The sequence below is a fragment of the Salmo salar genome, chromosome ssa26 (assembly GCF_905237065.1).
Source record: "Salmo salar chromosome ssa26, Ssal_v3.1, whole genome shotgun sequence".
NCBI lineage: Eukaryota > Metazoa > Chordata > Actinopteri > Salmoniformes > Salmonidae > Salmo > Salmo salar.
In genome coordinates this window covers 20,310,582-20,330,414 of record NC_059467.1, presented here as the reverse complement: position 1 = coordinate 20,330,414, position 19,833 = coordinate 20,310,582, and the positions used below count along the sequence as shown (strand labels likewise).

The 19,833-nt window shown below is 42.2% G+C and overlaps 1 protein-coding gene across 2 annotated transcripts in view; it reads left to right on the top strand.

The window, feature by feature from the left end:
• Positions 1-19,833, top strand: part of LOC106587349 (ubiquitin carboxyl-terminal hydrolase 10) — a 35,989-nt gene that overhangs the window by 2,361 nt on the left and 13,795 nt on the right. Inside the window, exons 2-13 of one of the 2 annotated variants that reach the window (XM_014175673.2) lie at positions 7,597-7,665; positions 8,152-8,197; positions 8,581-8,640; positions 9,542-10,828; positions 14,275-14,366; positions 14,489-14,598; positions 14,844-14,902; positions 14,997-15,100; positions 16,737-16,836; positions 17,049-17,226; positions 18,459-18,624; positions 19,580-19,724. In XM_014175673.2, the coding sequence (XP_014031148.1) occupies positions 7,597-7,665; positions 8,152-8,197; positions 8,581-8,640; positions 9,542-10,828; positions 14,275-14,366; positions 14,489-14,598; positions 14,844-14,902; positions 14,997-15,100; positions 16,737-16,836; positions 17,049-17,226; positions 18,459-18,624; positions 19,580-19,724 (2,416 nt within the window). The remainder of the gene's footprint in view (positions 1-7,596; positions 7,666-8,151; positions 8,198-8,580; positions 8,641-9,541; positions 10,829-14,274; positions 14,367-14,488; positions 14,599-14,843; positions 14,903-14,996; positions 15,101-16,736; positions 16,837-17,048; positions 17,227-18,458; positions 18,625-19,579; positions 19,725-19,833) is intronic. The other variant, XM_014175674.2, reaches the window with a different exon arrangement.

The window sequence follows — 19,833 nt, the reverse complement described above, 5'->3', positions numbered from 1 at the left end:
TATTTTATTGAATAAATTATGGTTGATGAGTAGTAATGGACAGTCACTTCCATTAATTGTTTATTTTATTCTGTTACAGCATTCAACCCGCATAATTCATAGTGCATTTAATGTCCCAAAGAATTATTGAAGATCATGAGTGTTTTTTAATAAAGAAAACAACTGACCTAAAAGCACGAATCGCGCAGCACTACTAGCTAGCTATGTTATAAATATCATAGCAAGCTAACAGTTTAGCTTCGAGCTAATATTCTATCATAACTATCACTGTTAACTTTCCGTTGCTAATGTCTGCTTGCTAGCTAGTGTTGGCTAGCAGCTTGTTAGTTTGCAATGGGGGTCCGCTAAGATATTAGCTTTCAAGCTGCAACAACAAACATCTCTGCCACATGACAAAATGTGTCGATTGCTGGAAATTAGCTTAAACTGACAGATTCTCTTCGATGCCAAGAGACGGCCCTTTAAAAATGTTCTTTCCCAGGGCCCAAGACTTGTTTCATCTGACCATGCACTACCGAAGTCTTAATAAAACTCATTGTAAGCTATATTTATCAAATTCAAGTTGTGTTCTGATTGAGGGAGTCCCACATGAATTTACTATCACAAAAGGGGTCCCCGGCTGCAAAAAGTTTCAGAACCCCTGGTTTACAATACAAGGAATTTGAGGGTATAATATACAGTGCCTTCAGAAAGTATTTACACCCCTTGACTTGTTCAGCATTTTGTGTTACAGCCTGAATATAAAATTAATTGAGATTTGTCACTGGCCTACACACAATACCCCATAATGTCAAAGTGGAACTATGTTTTTACATTCATTAAATGAAAAGCTGAAATGTCTTGAGTCAAGTATGGTGAAGTTATTAATTACACTTTGGCTGTTGTATCAATACACCCAGTCACTACAAAGATACAGCCGTCCTAACTCAGTTGCCGGAGAGGAAGGAAACCGCTCAGGGATTTTACCATGGTAACTTTAAAACAGAATTTAATGGCTGTGATGGGAGACAACTGAGGATGGATCAACAACATTGTAGTTAACTTCTCTGGGCTAGGTGGGACGTGACCGTCCCACAATATTCAACAGCCAGTGAAATAGCATGGCGCGAAATACAAAACAGCAAAAATCTCATAATTCCATTTTCTCAAACAATCAACTATTTTACACCATTTTAAAGATAATACTCTCGTTAATCTAACCACATTGTCCGATTTCAAAAAGGCTTTATAGCGAAAGCATCAAATTAGATTTTCTTAGGACATAAACTTCACAAGAAAATCCACACAGCCATTTTCCAAGCAAGGACATGCATCACAAAAACCAAAAGTACAGCTAAAATATTCACTAACCTTTGCTCTTCATCAGATGGCACTCATAGGACTTCGTGTTATACAATACAATGTATGTTTTGCTCGATAAAGTTCATATTTATATCCAAAAACAGCATTTTACATTGGCGCGTGATGTTCAGAAAATGTATTCCCACCAAAACTCTGGTGAATGTGCACATCAATTTACAAAAATACTCATAAACGTAGATAAAATTTAAAACAGTTATTGAAAGAATTATAGATACACTACTCCTTGACGCAACCGCTTTTGTCAGATTTCAAAATAACTTTACGGAGAAAGCACATTGTTCAATATTCTGAGTACATAGCTCATCCATCGAAGCAAGCTATACAGCTACCCGCCAAGTTCTGGCATCAACAGAACTCTGAATTAGTATTATAAATATTCTCTTATCTTTGCTGATCTTTGTTAGAATGCACTCCGAGGACTCCTACTTCCACAAGAAATGTTATTTTTGTTTGAAATACTCCATATTTATGTCCAAATACCTCCGTTTTGTTTGTGCGTTCAGATCACTATCCAAAGGCATAATGCGTGAGCGCAGTACCAGAGACGAAAAGTGAAATAGTTCCATTACCGTTCTTAGAAACATGTCAAACGTTGTTTACAATCAATCTTTAGGGTATTTTTAACGTAAAAATGCGATCATATTCCAACCGGACAATAGCGTATTCATTCCAGGAGAAAAGAGGGGCGTGCTGGCGGGATCGAGCATCACCAAGCCCTTTGTCCTCAGGCAGTCCACTCATTGACTGAGCTACTATTCTCTGCCCGGTAACAGGAGAATGATGAAAAAACTTTCTGAAGGCTGTTGACAGCCAATGGAAGCCTTAGGAAGTGCAACGTGACCCCACAGACACTGTAGTTCCGATCGGGATTCAAAAGAACTACAATTCTCAGATCTCCTTCTTCCTGGTTGGATTTTTCTCAGGTTTTTGCCTGCCATATGAGTTCTGTTATACACAGACATCATTCAAACAGTTTTAGAAACCTCCGAGTGTTTTCTATCCAAATCAGCTAATAATATGCAGATATTTGACTCTGGGCCCGAGTATTAGGCAGATTACTCTGGGCACGCTTTTCATCCGAAATCGAAAATACTGCCCCCTATACCTTGACAGGTTAATGTGGCAAAGCAATTCACTTTCTGTCCTCAATACATAGTGTTATGTTTGGGGCAAATCAAATAATATATATCTGAGTACCACTCTATATTTTCAAGCATAGTGGTGACTATCATGTTATGGGTATGCTTGTAATCATTAAGAACTGGGGAGTTTTTCAGGATAAGAAAGAAACAATGTATCTAAGCACAGGCAATATCCTAGAGGAAAACCTGATTCAGTCTGCTTTCTACCAGATGCTGGGAGATTAATTCACCTTTCAGCAGGACAATAACCTAAAACTCAAAGCCAAATCACACTGGAGTTGCTTACCAAGAAGACAGTGAATGTTCCTGAGTGGCTGAGTTAGTTTTGACTTAAATCGGCTTGAAATACTATGGCAAGACCTGAAAATGGTTTTCTAGCAATGATCAACAACCATTTAGAATTTTGAAAAGAATAATGGGCAAATATTGCACAATCCAGGTGTGGAAAGCTTTTACACGTACCGAGAAAGTCTTGCAGCTGTAATTGCTGCCAACGGTGATTTTTAACACAGGAGTCCCCTACCATTTTATATTCTTAATATAAGGCTCTGGTATCAGGGATTGAGCGAAGTGGCATTGAATGCACATAAGGGAGACTCTCATTTATGATTCACAATAAAATTACATTTTACACTATATAAGATGTCTCGGGGCATATAAGAAAATTGATTGAATGACATTGCCCGTTGCAGAAAATTGAATGTAACTGCAATGTATGGGTTGTGCACAAGGAGCAGCAGAAGCCACATCTTTGCATTATGACTCAGGGTTGCTAGATTGAAGAAAAGGGCAGAGGAATGGTAGCTGTTGGACACCGTTCCACACCACAGCAGTGGGTTGTCTGAGAGTTGCGTACCAAAGTACCATCACAACATTTTTTAAGTTAGTAAATGAGTGCTAGGAATCTTCAGCTGAGTAAATGCTTCCACGTATTGTGGACGTCAAGCATAAAATGGTTCATGGGCCTGTATAGTTTCTACCTAAGTATATTGTACTGTGTAGTTGCCCATATTTTATTTTTTGACAGTTTCGTCAGTTGGTGTACAGCATGGATTTGGGAATGGTGGATTGTCTTAATGTCACATGACAAATGTGCGGGTTAGGAGTGGGTAGCTGTGGGTAAACCTAGACCTAATTACAGGTTTGTAACTGAAAAAGGTGGCAACCTCTTGTCACAGTGAAGATCTGATGTGTTAAAGTAAAAAAAAATTAACTACGGAAAGGGTTATGGTTAATTTACAAGGATGATCTGATATGTTGGTGGTGGCCTTCATTTTTTGAATGGTGAGCTCTTGATTCAACATAATGTAAATGGATCATGAGGCTCAGCGTTGCCTGGCTAGTTAGGTATTTTCCTGAACAGCAGGGTGGAACAGTGTTTAGAAAGCAGAGCTGCCTCCCATTTGTCATACCCTTGAAAGGTCCTGCAAAACCATGGCCTCAGCGAATCCAATCAGCTGTTGGTAGTGTTTGAATGACATCGCCCTGTATTAAAGTGTCTCTTATGTGAATAAATTAGTGTTCTTCTCTGTCATGTCTCTGCTCAGTGTTTAGTTAACGTTTTTTCAGTTCTTGGGCATCACTCACTGTGCTAGCTCATCATACTTAACTTTTCTTCATAAGAATGTAATACGCAAGCCCCGGCATGCATCATCGGTTTATTCAAAACGTGTTTGACCTTATTTGTAGTGTTGCATGTTCATGGTATGCCAAGTTTGCTAATAGTGACTCTTTGCATTCCAATTTGTGAGGCCTTGCAGAGCCGGGCTGGCTGAGTCCCAGTCCAATAGGGAACACTGGGTAGTAGTAGTGATGAGGGAGTCCCAGTCCTTGTAGGTATAGGGGGTTGTGGATTGTTATTCTATACCTCAGGTGGGAGTTGGTAATGTCAGGTAACTTGAAATTCCAGTGGAACATCTTGTTTGACTGGCTCTTGTTTGACATATGTTCTAATACACCCCCACTCCTCTAAGCCATCCACTTCCTTAAAGCTGTCTTCCTCATAAAGCAAACTTTGGATGTATTTTTGTTTATTGTTAAGCAGAAGCCTCATTGAATGCTATCTGCAATATATGATTATCATTCTACTCTATTGACATAAAGTATACTAACATTAGAAATGAGCATGTGTTCAGTTTCTCTAGTTTAGCTCCTTTTATCAGCGACAATGCAATTGTGCTTTATATTTCATATGGATCCCACCTTAGAATGTAAGCCCCACCCCTGCTCCCTGATCTGTAATTAACCACATTCATTAAAAGTGTGTGTGTGTGTGTGCACGCCGTCTCACTGGAGCATGTTGAAGTAATACAGATGGCCATTTTGTGGTAATCCTCAATCCAAACGAACAGCGAGGGAAGCTTAGTGTGGTACGTGTAGCACGCCTGTAGAAAGAGGCAAAGTGACATTCTTTCTTTTGTGATTGTATTAGCTGTCCTGAGGCCATTGGATTATAGCTGGCTGTTTGTCGCTTGTAGTGCCATTTCAGCAATGTTGGGCCCTCATTTGCAAAGAGTTACATATGCTTGAACTGCACTTTCTTTTCTCTGTGCCTCCCTTTTCATGTCCCACAGTTAAATGCGCTGGGAGGATTCTGTGTCGTTAGCGAGCTTGTTTCAACCTTTTTCTTTACTGCTCCATATCATTGGACACCTTCCCCTCACCATGCACCACCAACACTTGTTTTGTTTAGAAATCATTTTTTATTTGTTGCCTACTGAAAGACTTCAAGAATGTATTTTCAGGCTGTAATGCTATGCAGATATGTTTTTGGCCCCTGCTATTCTGTAATGAGCCAAACCAAGAAAAGTCGCCATGTGATTGAAGGACCAATTCACGTCGGTGTGCAGCAAGTGCAAGAGACCTTCAATTACGCAGTGCGACTGGGATTAAGATAACCTGCCTTCCCCATGCTGGCTATAATTATCTTTACAAAGTAGTGTATGGCTGTGGCCAGCACGTGGCTGGTTAGAGTACTATCCCACTGTTAGTGTCTGGTCTGGAGGGGGATTGCCTTGTCAGGTTTGTACCGACATTTTAACGCCTTCCCTAAAGATTCCCGTTTAGATGAACACACATTGATTGGCCTTTGTCCAGTTGGGTTACAAACTGATTGATGATGGCAGAAGGGTTTGGTGTGAGATTTGGAGATTCCTATATTTGAAAGTATTTGAAACCTCCGATGTGGGTCATTGAAAATTAACAAAATGGACTTGTTATTTCTGCATGATTCTGCAAACAATAAGAATGACCACCCCACTTCCAATTTATTAATATGGGGAATTTGGTTGTGTGTAGTGTGTAAAGTGTTGCCAGTACTCAACTCAATTTGCTTAATCATATTAGCAAAGGTGCAGCTAGAAGGAGTAATCCCTGGACAGGGCTTAACAGTAACTTTTTTTTGTAACTTGTCCAAAAATAGAAAAATGGTCTAACACCATTTTTACATCGTTGTATGTTACAAGGAACCACTTTACAAAATAAAATGCATTACTGTATTTTTTTACCATAGAAAAGAGAATCAGACGGTAATGTTGGCTGCACTCTCCTTATTGACGACTGCATATCTGTCTCAAAATAAAACACTGCCCCTTTAAGGCTTTCCTGAAGGATGTCTGGCCACCTTTTGGTAGCCTATAAATTACTGCAACATTAAAATGACAACCTTGTACTTTAGTATGTCTACGGTTTAAAACACTCTGGGACGACAGATCCAAAATTCATAACCACTGCAGATTAAATAAAAGTGTAAAAAAACTGAGGCAGTAACTTTTTTGTAATCTAATCAGACAGTTTTGCTTAATGTTGATCAATTTTTATTTCTTCATATTATAAGCTCTATAAAAAAGACCATTAAATAATGAAATAGTTTCAAAATGTTGGCCACCTCCGCTCAGATTCAAGGTGGGTGATGTGCAGAGTGCAACATGCACTGTCCTTCACTCTCCGGTCTTGTGACCATTTGATCTGAACGAAGTGCTTTGAGTATGTCGACAGAATCAAGCCTTCAGATGTTAATTATCCTTCATTATATTTGTCAAACATGACTGGTGTTTAGCCAATATTTATGTAATTCTCATTAAAGTTTGGCTACATTTTCTGGCGCCTCCTTCATATCAGCATCAGTTTGGACCTGAGGCTGTAGCCAATATGCATATCACATATACTTTGTCATGGAGGCATTATTATTCCAATGTTGGCCTCTGATCCAATTCTGATTTGGTGTAATTGTTTGATATTGTGATTACATTTTTTTACTTGTCATTTGGGGAAACTTAAATCTATATTATTATTGTCCAGCAAGCATTAATATCAAGCCCAGCTGGATGAACCCATGAGATTTGAGTCCAAACCAGCATACCACATAATGATACTTCACTGCCATTAACATTTTCCTTCCCCAGAACATTGTGTGAACATTTTTTAAGTTGTTACATTTGGGGACATAAGATTGATCAAATAATGCATTGTAGCCAAATGTCAGCTAAGATTTCAAAAGTGCTGTTTTACTCCACTTCTGAAGAAATGACAAAAAATGGCCTACAGTACAGTTGTTTGAAGTTCATTCCCGCCTTAGAATGTGCTACATATTGGCTGAAGCCAGTGAGTCAGGTCTCTCCATTTGGCTCAGTTCTCTGGGAAGTGGGCTGCCGGGAGCCATTTTGCCATTCTAATGCTGCATGACTCGTCACTTTTCCATGTTGTCCCTTACTTTTACCCAAACCCATGGCGCAATCTGGAAAGACTGATGATAAGAAAGGCCTCTCCCAGTAGGCCTAGTTTTACCTCTCCAACGGGTCTGTCACAACTGTGTCAGTTCATCAGTAAGAGGTGTACTCCTCGTCTGTAAAATTGTCCGTAGACAAATGGAGGGCTAATGTGGACTTTTTTCAAAGTGTGTTTCTCATGGGGTCTTGGATGTTTGAGCAATATTTCACACTTAGGCTTCCTACACATGTTAATATCGAAGATACTATATATATATATATATTAGTGATTTAAAGAATAATATATTGATTTAAAAGGTTGCATATGATTATCCTCAGTATGTTAAATCATGTGTTTTATGTAAATGTATATTTTCTCTCTGCAGTACATCTTCGGGGAGTTCAGCCCTGATGAGATCAATCAGTTCTTCGTGACTCCACGATGTTATGTTGAGGTAAGACAATGAGTTTTGAATGAAACATTTATTCACATACGTTTCCTCCAGCTTATAGCTGTTTTGACACGATATAGTCTACGGTGTTATGTGTTGGAGTGCCGGTGGCTCTTAATGTTAACCAGGTCGATCTTAAGAATGGCCTTTTGGAAGCTCATTAACACCAAAACTGCTGAGTTTATAGATTTAGTCCAGTGTGTTTATTTACTTTGTCATTGTCTAAAACACAGAAGACAATGGTTTATTGCTCATGTTCTCAGTTTAGTGAGTGTGAACAATATAAGACGGCACAAAATAACATGTTTTTATCACCTATACTGTCATCTGCCCCCCTCCAAAGTGCACATTACACAGATGTGATTCATTGATAAGCAGGAAGGCCCAGACTGACAACAGTCGTGGTCTGAGGTTAACGCTATGTTTGATTATTTACTTTAACTAGAAATTGTTTTTAATTTGTAATCTAATCTCTCTGCTCTTTGACAGCTTCCCCCCTTCAATGAGAAAGTCTCCTGCGTCAGTCAGTCTTCAGGTAAGAACGTCTACTGGATTGCTCTGATTTATTTAAGTTTGTCTTGTAGACATTCCGAACGTCATCTGCATGAGGCCGGCCAGTGCTCTCTGGGTTGACCTCACTCTTGCCCCCACATGATGTAATGGTTATGACCAAAGTCAAACATACGCCCGTCTGTGCTAGTTGGATCCAGACCTACCTGACTGAACTGCATGTAAGAGAGTGACAGTTTAAGTCTGAATTGACATTGTTTTAAGATACGATTTTACTTGTAAAAATATGTCCGAACATACCTGCAGAACAAGGATTTTGGCGCCACCAAGTTACAAAAAGTCTGTCAACCATACCCCTCCCCTGCTCATAACACTTGATTCTTACTCTGATTTGTATGAATTATTCAGGAAGTTACTGCACTCCTGCTGTGCCTTACATTACGGAGTCTATGAGACGGCAGGTTTGCGGTGAGTTTTGGGTCCGACACTCTGTGCTTATTACTTGTTGCTGAAGCACTCAAACCCAGGTCTTAAAAACTGGTGGCTTTCTAAACCTTGCCCCTATTTACTCTCATTCTTGTCCGTACGATCTGTGAGGCTTTGCATGCTTAGATGCCGTTAAATATCTCCCCTCTATTGCATTAAACACATTGGCACCGTAGCAGTGCTTTAAGTTGACTTGTGATTGATTTGTATACCCCCTCCCTCACTTAACTGGATGGATTGAGAAAACCCTTTATTGGACTTATAAGGGCATAGTAATGGTCTTATATGGAAGCTAACAATTACAGTAGGTATTTTGTTTTGCTAGGGTTTATCACTCTCAATTCATCATTATGACTCTGGAATTAAATCCTTTTGGTTAAAACACTAACAAAGGACACTCTAATCCACAGAGAAGAGCGAATCTCGACGTACTCGCTAACCATACCTTACATTCCCCCTTAGGGTTTCCGGTGGCTGGTTTGTATGGATGATCAGTCGTGTCTTATATAAACCCCGGCCGTACCATTTTCAGTGTTGGGATGATCTGAATTTACTAACGTTTTCCTCGTGTTCACCTTCAGCTGTTTCTCTCACTGCCTATCATCTTTCAATTTGAAATGTTAGCAACTTGTTAAATCTAATCGATATTGAACTTACTGTTCATTGCTTGATACTCTTTTATTTGTGTAGTACTCAAGGTCAATGTTTGATATATTCAATTGAGTTTGTGACAGTTAATAAAGTTGTAAATTGTTGTATATTTCATGATGCCAAAATTTGTTTTGAATGCCAGATATTGGCCAAGTAGTAAGTATGAATAATTGGTCACAACAGTATTTAGTGCCTTATGTTCCCAAGCTGACTGACATATCCTCCTCTGCAGGTGAAGACTACCAGCGCATTGAGTTTGGTGTGGACGAGGTGATGGACTTGGAGCCTGTGGGAGTGAAGGATCCTCTCTTCAAGGTGTCCAGCACTCTGAACCCCCAGGCTCCAGAGTTCATCCTGGGATGCCAGCCGTCTCAGAAGGCCCCGCAGACAGCCACAGCCCTCTCTCCGGCAGCAGACGTCCCAGACGGAGCACAATACAACTCACTGGACGTACCCGACGGCCCGGATGGACCTGATGGCCCAGACTCTGAGCCCTCCGCCATGGACAGCAACCAGAACTGCCAGGATGGGGACGGGGGCCCGGGCAGCCTGGGCCAGCGGGAGAGGAAGAAAAAGAAAAAGCGCCCGCCAGGATACTACAACTACTTGGAGGGCTCAGGTCCCAATAGCGGTGGCATGGGTGTGGACGGGCCTCCTGGAAAGGGGCTGGTGAATGGTCACGCTCTTAGCGGCCCTCACCTCGGGTCGCAGGACATGGTTGGTAAGGTGTTGTCAGGGGGCGGACTTTCCACCTCAGCCCCTGTTGCTACGGCGGCAGCGGCGGATGCGTCGGCTGCTGTGAATCAGAGGACTTGTGATAGCCCTGATGATTCGTCTTTGGACTTCACGAGTGGAGCCGCCTCTTTATCAGATGGTAAAGACGCGGCCTCCTCCTCCTCCTCGTCTTCTTCCTCCTCCTCTCAGAGCAGTGGGGTGGCAGAGGGAGGCAGAACTGCAGAGCAGCAGCCTGAGAACATGGCTCCAGAGAGCCCTGAACTGCTGGGCAGCGGCAGGCACAGCCCCTGCCCCACCTCCCCTCCTCCCCCCTCGGTTGCTGTGGCCAGCCCCCCTGCCACCATTGCTACTGCTACTACTGAAGAAGAGGAGGAGGCTAGGGACAGTGGGGTGGCTAATGGGCTGGCTGAGCCCCATGCTGGCATCAGTGCAGACAGACACAAGGAGGCCTCTGAGGCATTGGAGCAGCCCCAGCAGCTGTCCCCAGCTCCCTCAGTGGAGCCTGCTTCCTCCCCAGACTCTGAGGCCCAGCCGGCGGTGGCAGAGCAGCCTAAGTCGCCTGCCTCTCCGGCTGCGCCCACTGCCAACCCCCTCAAATCCTGGGCTAGCCTCTTCCACAACTCCAAGCCTCTGCCTGGAAGCCCTCAGGCCTATGTGGAGGTGAAGAACGTGGTAGAGGTAGTGGCTCCCTCCCTGGCTGCCGTGGAGCAGCATGAGAAGGCTGGGGAGGTGAAGGAGAGCCCTGTCCATGTATCAGAGGATCCCATGGCCCCTAAACTTGCAGGTAGTGTACTCACAGATAGCCCCACTGTGTGAGGAAGGAGAGGTCACAGGTTAACCCTTATGTCCTTTGGAGTGTGTTAGGGCTGTCCCTGACAACAACAACAAAAAAAAAAATATATATATATATATATATATATATATATATATATATATATATATATATATATATATAATCATGGTTGACCGAAAGTCATGTTCTTTCAACCAATCGATTGGTCTACATTTTTTAAGTTTATTTTTCCATATATAGACACCCTGTGTGTTTTAATAAACTCAATGCATATATAGTTAATTTTATCTGATGCTTTAAGCTCACTGTTTGATTAAATAAGACACAAATGACTCAAGGGAGCCAGAAGACAAAAATCTTAACCTGTCCCGAACATCCTCCCGCTCCTACTGGCTTTTGCAGATTTTGCCATTACTGTCCTGAAGTTGCCAGCAATGGGCTACGTAAGGAGTCGGCAACCTTTCTCATGTGGAATGCCAATTTATTTTTGTGGAACAGTTTCATTTAATTTATAACAATATGTTCGGATCTCAAAATCATTGTCATGTGGTTAATCAAAAATCTAAATGTAAATGATGCAAACCTAAAAGTAACTATGTAGAAATAGCCTATAAAGCCAACAAATGAAAACAATGCATCCAACAGGTAGAAAATATCCTGATTTTTAAATCACATTGGCTACGCATGGGTTGTCTGTAACGAACTTGAAATGTTGTATCAGCTATTAACTTGAGTCCAGCCTGAAGCTCCTTGCAAAATTGTATAAAATATTCTGGGCCCTCAGTTTCCCGTGCCAGTGAACTCTGGACACACAGCTGTAGGCTATTTGTGCTAGGGATAAGAAGTAATCAGGTAGGCCTATTTTATGACGGATCAGAGCATGACATTTATAATTTTTAAAATGCATTGAGGAATCATTGTCAATCTCAATGGATGTAAAAACAGACTCTGTTTGCTTGCTGTTTGAGGTGAAGAAAACATTACTTTGAGAAGCTTCACGACTCATTAGTGGTGGTGCGTTAAGATGATCAGAAATACTATCAGATCCCCAAATGGGCACATTTATATTCCTACATTTACGCACAGGCCAGGTAGCCTATAGGCCTACTTCTATGCGTAATCAGGTGCACATCCTTACTCAACATTGACAGGAACGCTCCAAACAAAAGACAATGACTAAATTGACAACCCGTAAATGGAATGAAGTAAACCAAAACTTGTTTCTCACAGGTGTAGCATAGGTTGTGCGCTCGGCAAATAACCTGTCCGCTCTGACAGTGAAAACGGTTAAAGACCGGAATAATAATAATATTGCATGCATTAAGACTTTACTGTAACCAAACAAACATTATAGATTAGAAATGATAGGAATTAGCCGTGTGTACTACTGGTGATATATGTAATGGGGAACTGATTGACACTAACAATCAAAAGCAAACAATACACACAATGAAGTTAGGAAACAATGAATGTGCAGAAATTAGCGGGAGAGTGCATTATGGAGAGAGACGTGCATTGTGCAGCCACACTCGCCGCCTTGGACTGTGCCATCCCCGCGGCCTCCGCAATGGATTAGTTCACTGTGATGGCCGCCAATATATTTGCAACTGCTCGACTAAAACAAATCTCGGTTGACCAACCAATTGACCAGTCGAGTAATTGTGGTCAGCCCTAGAGTGTGTTGACAAAATTATACCCATTGATTATTATAATAGTGATTAATTTGTGCACATTAAATGTTCTGTATGCATGTGCTGAAGTTCAGCCTACCATCCACTTGGTGTCAACATTGGGACATTTAGTTAGACTGATACAGATGAGCACCAGGTGGTGCTAACACTCAATGCTTGGTAAGGCCCTGATTGCTATGACACATCTCCATGACATGCTTTACCTCACCACCCTGTTTTCCCCAATAATGCCCCAATGAATGGAGCTGGGGAATGAATGTCAGGCCATGTGAGCCCAGGGAGACTCCCATGTAGCCAACTGCCCTTGCTGGTGTCAAAGAGAGTCATTGTATATAGCAGTAATACTAATACATGTTGAAGGCCTCTATTCCGGACTGCATTCATGAGAATACAGGCAGAGGGTGGGCTAAAGCTACTGCTTTACCAATAATGTATGAGCAGCACTAATTATGTCCATTACCATGACATCAACCTTATGGATTTTCAGATGCAGTAGACTAGAGCAGGATAGAGCTCTGACCTCACCCCTTTCTCCTAACACACACACAGAATATAAAAGAAAATTGCAAGGCTGCATAATGAGTTGATCTTGTAAGCTGCCTAATTAAATTGGATATGTAGGATCATATCCTGGTTACTCACTTCCCAACATCAGCCTCCAGGTGTTGGGACTACACAGGGTACACTGGTGGTTTTAAACAGCCTGTGACAGGGAGGATTGCCATGTCTGGGTAATGTGTGGTTGTCTTGATGGGATTATTTATTGTCTCACTCAGTGCTATGACCCTGGGGTTCCTCAGGCCTCATGGATATAGTCCTGTGTCTGGAGGAAATATACAGACAGGCCTTATCTCAGTGGGTTACTTAAGCCTCCTTGTAAATTGTGGTTGACGCTGCATTTTTGTCATCCTTTTAGTAAACTGGGATTTTTCATCTATTCGGCACCCTTATGAAGTATTTATGAGAGAGAGGGGTTCTGGGCAGCCTAATGTGCTTCTGTCTAGATAAACCTGATGATTTCCTGTGCTCTACGGCTGTAAATAATTCAACCAGGCTCCACGTGGTTTCCTTCACCGTCCAGTAGAAAGGCTTATTTTGTACCCACAATACAGTGCTCAGACTTTCACACTCCTGTCAGGAAATGAACACAAAGCTATTTATAGGACCCTGGTGTCACCGCTACCACGTCTCATTTTGATTTCCAAACCAGTATACTATCTCATCTCTGGACTGGATTTTATCTGGAGTGTGCATTTACTGTTTAGCCAAACTATATTTCTCTTCTCCTGGAATGACCGTTTCACTTTTAGCAAACCTGTTATCTAAAAAAAAAACATGTTTCTATAATTTGGAAGTTGTTCATAATATGCTATGTACGTAGGCGAAACTATCAAAAGAAATTGCTGGTATTTTTACCCTTTTGTTTTCCCGTTGTGATTATGTGCTATTGTTTTATGATACTTTCTATGTTGTAATGTCTGTCCACGTTACCATGGAAGCTGTGTTGCTAGTGACAGTCTCCCTTCCTAGGCGTGGCACAGTATCTCCTTGTTCTGACAAACCAGCCTTGTGTACCACTGTCATGATGTAGAGTTGGAAGAAGGGACACAGTCTATATAGCACAGTATGGAGTAAATGGATATTTTTTTTTGCCTGAGGGTTACAAACTAACTTCTATTTTAACTTTTTGTTTGATTTAGTAAGGGATGTGTGTTCAAAATCATGTGTACTTGTTTGAATCCCCAGAACTAATTCAGAATGTGAAGTTGATACACAAACCGGTGTCTTTGCAACCAAGAGGACTGATCAACAGGGGAAACTGGTGCTATATCAACGCTGTATCCTTTTCTCAGCTGCATGCGAAATGCTTGAATCACACCATGTCAAAAACAAAGTTACATTAAATGACTGTATTTAGTGTTCCAATGAGGTGATTTTACCCTTGACTGCTACCCCCAAGACATTGCAGGCCCTGATTGCTTGCCCCCCCATGTATCACCTGTTGAAGTCCATTCCCCTGTTCAATGACACCCAGAGACCCTGTACTTCCACACCCATGATGGACAACTTGTAAGTAGCCTCTCTCCCTGGGAGCTGACTGGCTGTTTTTAAAAGGGAAATCTCACAATCAATGGAGGTCTTGTTTGTGTGCAAATAAGCAGCGATGACAAATTCCTGCCTGAGCTAAATTGGTGAAACTGTGTTAAGGGTATTGAGAGTAGGTGTTAAATGTGTGCTCACTGCATTGGGTTGGGTGTGTACTTCCTTTGCTAATTACAACTCCCTGACCTTGTTCCTCCCCCCACTCCCTCCAGTGTAAGGCTTGTCAATGAGTTCAGCAATATGCCTGTGCCATCCAAAGCCAAGCAGCAAGGTAAGCTGTCTGTCAGCATCTTCTAAAAGAGCTAGAGTTTCTTTTATTTCCTGTTGATGTTAATTTGATGTGTTCCTTGTTGCTTTTTCCGTAGCTGCTGGCGAGAAGATGATAAAAGACATTCGACCAGGTGCTCCTTTTGAACCCAACTACATCTACAGACTCCTCACCCTCATCAAGTCGAGTCTCTCAGAGAAGGTAAAGCCATTGGAAATCCAGTGTATTGATTTCATTTGAACGTTTTAGAGATGAATATCGTAACTATCTTTTTTTTATGTCTGCTTGTTGTCATGTTTTCCTTTGCTCCCATTTACACACACACACCAAGCCCCTCCCCCTGCCACTCACAACAACAACAAAGATGAGAGATCACTTCTTCCTCTCTTGACAAGCGGCTTCAACTTGCCATTTGCATTTGTCGTTTGGTCCAACAGAATGGGTCATATGGACACTGAAACACATTATTTTACTGTAATAGAGGAAGTTAACCTTTCTAACGATTCCCTTTTTATGTCTCAACTCAAGTTGCTCGCAGAGCGGACACTACTAAAACAGGAGTATCAATGAACATTGGTTCTGGAAAATGAATGCTCAGCATTTTAGCCAAAGACTGTTGTCTATTCTGTGTTTTATAAATGTGCAATAAGCATAAAACACAATTTACATAAGGAATTCTAATGCTGAGAAATAAGGTAGGCTGCATGATTTCAACATCTGAACCAAGTGGACAGGCTAGCATGCTTTTCAGAGAGCTGGAGACACAGAATGGTGTGTTCATAACAATTGAACTGTTATACCTTGTTAGCTAGCAAATAGGCCCAAGTTGGTTAAACTTGAAATCTAAAGATTAGCTGGCTACTCACTAGCGCTTGTGCTTGACTGATTGAGACGTGTTAATTTTCTATAATGCTTGCTACAAGTTAGTCATTATTAGTGAATGTGCATTATACATGATTCTGGTTACATTTGTAACAAAAAGGTTATTTTCATAGACTTAAAATCCAGATCAGTAATTATTGCAAAAAAAGCAGGTCAAACTATTTTGATAAAATAATGAATTAGTGGGTCTTATGCTTGTGGAAGGCTTATATATTTAGCGTAGGTATAGTTTCACAAGCCCTAAATTAGATTATTGCTGACTGTTTGAAATGCAGTGTATTTGACCTTTAATTGTACAACAAAGCGTATGAAGGGAAAACATATTAACATGTATATCTTGAATTGCCGAGTTTTAAATAATAATCAAGAGGTGATTCTTTTTTTTAGGCCGTATCGCCCGGCCCTACTATCAATAACATCAATAAACTATTTTTTCTTTACGTTTCAGCCGGGTTTTATTTAGAATGTTGAACCATCCAGACATTCCACACTTTCAGGTGTTCAGGGACTTGGAGCAAATAAACTGAAACACGTTGTATCACCTGTTTCCTGACACTGATTTTATGTAAAATTCCACATCCTCATCAGTACACTTGAGTCTATGCACCAGAGACGTTCAGTCTGTACCTGTCTGATGGTACAGTACATGGATACATGTACAAATATCCATCTGGTGCATGAGATTTGCTGACTCATTACTAATTTCAGAACCAGATAAGGTACAATTAAAAAAAGCTATTCCAAATGGAATGAGGTAGTTAGGGAATGCCTGAGTCAGGAGCTATCTGGTTTAGATTGTGTCTCACCTGTGCCATGTGCACACTGATGTCCTGTCCTGAAGCTCAGTAACAGTGGACAGGGCCTGTGTCTGCTGAGTCTGTGATGTTACATTAGAGCGCAGGCTCTCTTGGCACCGTGGTCTCATTAGTGCTGATGGTTGTGCGTTCTCTGTCAGGGTCGACAGGAGGATGCGGAGGAGTACCTGGGCTTCACCCTCAACGGACTGCATGAGGAGATGCTGGCTTTGAAGAAGCTAATCTCCCCTCAGGAAGAGAGTAAGTAGTGCCGTGGTCTAAATCTGATGCATGAGGTCATACGATTATCTGTTAACACGTGCTCTCTGCTTATGAACTGAACTGATCTAGTCCCTGTTCATTTCACATAATTTCCTTTATGTTCTTTGGCCTCACTGCTGAAGGTGGATCTGCTCTATGATTGCCATTGACTGTGGTTCTAAATCAGTTGTCTCTTCTCCTGTCTTGATCAGAAGCCCCCACACCCAACGGCCCAGAGTCCCAGTCAGGTGTGGATGATGATGCTGCTGATAAGGAGGAGGGGAGCGAGGACGAATGGGAGCAAGTGGGCCCCCGAAACAAGACCTCCATTACCCGTCAAGCTGACTTTGTCCGCACCCCTATCACTGACATATTCGGAGGGCACATCCGGTAGGGTAACACCGATGACTTGTGTTGACTTGTGATGTGTCAGGAAACTCACTTATAGTTTCTTTACATGTGCGGTGTTGCTTATTATGGAAACTTAATGTTGTTCATGACGATATAGTCAAGTCAATGTTTTGGTGGACCCAAAGCCTTTACTACTATTTCCTTTGATGATAAGCATGAGGCTTGGAAAGACACCCTGACTTTTCCCAAATGAAGCCAGAGTGATGGTCAGCTGCTGAGTGTTTCTCCCTGCCCAGAGCTTATTTTTCTTAAAGCCCAGCAGCAGAACTGTGGCACCAGTGGTGTCCTTGCCCTTCCTTTTATTGGCTGTGGCGCAGGTGCCTGGTATGACATGAGAACTGAGAGAGTATAGTGCCATCTTTATCTGGACCCTCTTGGGCTGGTTGCCCTGGCACTGCCTCTGGCCCCCAGCTCCAACCTCAGTTGAGAATGCCATCCCAAACAGGCCTGCCACCAGCTGGCTCTGGACTTTCTCTGCTCCAGAAGTTCTCTTTAAAATAACAGCCATTGTGGCCCGGCCTGTGGTCGGTGGCCTGGACAGCCAGGCGTGGGGGGCACACTCTCGCAAAGAAAGAATCACAAAACAACTTTGAAAGTGTAGGACCTATGAGGGTGTGACTGGGCCAAATGACATGCTCTCTGAGGTTTTTCTCTCTGAGGTTCTGTTATGGCACACGCCTGGTCTGACTGGTTTACAGATCACTTCAGAGGATTATTTTTCTCTGAATCAGTAGTAAATGGAACATAAGGGCAGACCTTCAGGAAGGTCTGGGTTGAACTATGCATACCCACAGAGTTCAGCTACAGTCACGTTTTCAGCCACTCGAGTCAGGGTAATTGGTTTGGCTGAGGGGAATCATTGGAGCTGGTTTCAAATTATTATCACCGTTTACAGAGATTAGCATGACCTTTTCACTCATATGGCTGTCAGAGGGTTATGAATGTTGGTGTTGTTTTTGCCATTTGAACATTTTGGATCAGTTTCTGCCACAAAGAGGAGAATTTGAGGAAGGGGAGGAGATGATTCATGAAGGTGTAGTTTGGAGAGACGTGTAGAGAGACTCAGTACTATGACCCATCCACTTTCCACACTTTCCTTCAAAGCTGTGATGCTGTTTTCTGAGGTGAAGATGTCGTTGAGAGACACTCAAAACCCATTACTGTATTTCATTGTCTGAAGTGGGATATATTTGTCTTTCTGTGCTATGCAGGTCGGTGGTGTACCAGCAGAACTCTAAGGAGTCAGCCACCCTGCAGCCCTTCTTCACCCTGCAGCTGGACATCCAGTCAGAGAAGATCCGCACCGTTCAGGAGGCCCTGGAGACCCTGGTGGCACGGGAGTCAGTTCAGGGCTACACCACTAAAACCAAGCAGGAGGTAAGGGTCTTACACACAGTACACCTATGCTAATACTAAACCAGTACAAGGCTTGGATGAGTTTGCATATCGGTCATTCTGATTTCATGCTCAATCGCTTGGTTTTTCCCCCCACGTGCAATTAGATGAAGTATGTTGATCCAAACTTGAATGCTGCTTTGAAAACCTCAATTGATTTCCATTGTTTTTCTTCTGCAATCCGAAAAACAAGGATGTGGGAATGTTGGCAGTTAAAAGTAAAAAATGTAGTGTTTAGACAATGAGGATATTTGTTACTGTGGTGTCTCGTTTCTTTCAACGGGAGTATTTGGGATGCTCAGCAGCACTCTCTAGTACACAATGCACTCTCCCCTTGATGGGCCCCTTCTAATGGGCTGAAGTGGTCAGACTCTGACAGATCGTCTTCCCATTGGCCTGGTTTCTCTTAATATACTGAGGGCGGTGTTGTGCGTGTGGACTCTGAAGCATTGTTTATGCTTCATGTCCTCTCTGACTTCGCTGCCTGGTGAAAACACATTGCTTTAAAGCCGCAGTATAAGAAGACACATGTGCCTTGCCTGCTTCCTCTGTATGGAGACAAAACTGGTGAGGGCAACATCTGTTGGACAGCTGTAGTCGGGGCCTCAACATTGTGTTGTTTACCAACCTCATCAGCTTTTATTTTACAAGACAGTTGTTACAGTACCTTGATATCGTTTTAGAAGTAGCTGGTAGTTGGGTTCACTGTCTGCTTCTGACAGTGAAGGTATAAAGCCCCAGTGATTCACAAGTGACTAGATCAAAGCTCACAGCAGGCTCTAGTGTAGGCCTGTGTGACAGTGTGTGCTGGTTTTGTTCAGTCTAATCCCTGGGTAAATTGGGAGATCCTGTTCTGGTTTATATTAGCTGTTTGATGTGGTGCCACTGTGTCAAATAGTCCCCTGGCTCAGTTTGATAATCTCTCCTGTGTTTGCAGATTGAGATCAGCCGGAGAGTGACCCTAGAGGAGCTCCCTCCAGTGCTGGTGCTCCACCTCAAGAGATTTGTGTTTGAGAAGACTGGAGGCTGTCAGAAACTGATCAAGAACATTGATTACCCTGTAGACCTGGAGATCAGCAAAGGTACGTGAATCACTGAAAAGCTTCCACAAACCATTGGGTGAAGTCCCCACTTAAAACACATGCCCCAATTATTGAATTAACTCTTATTGAATGTGTGTTAAGCACTCTG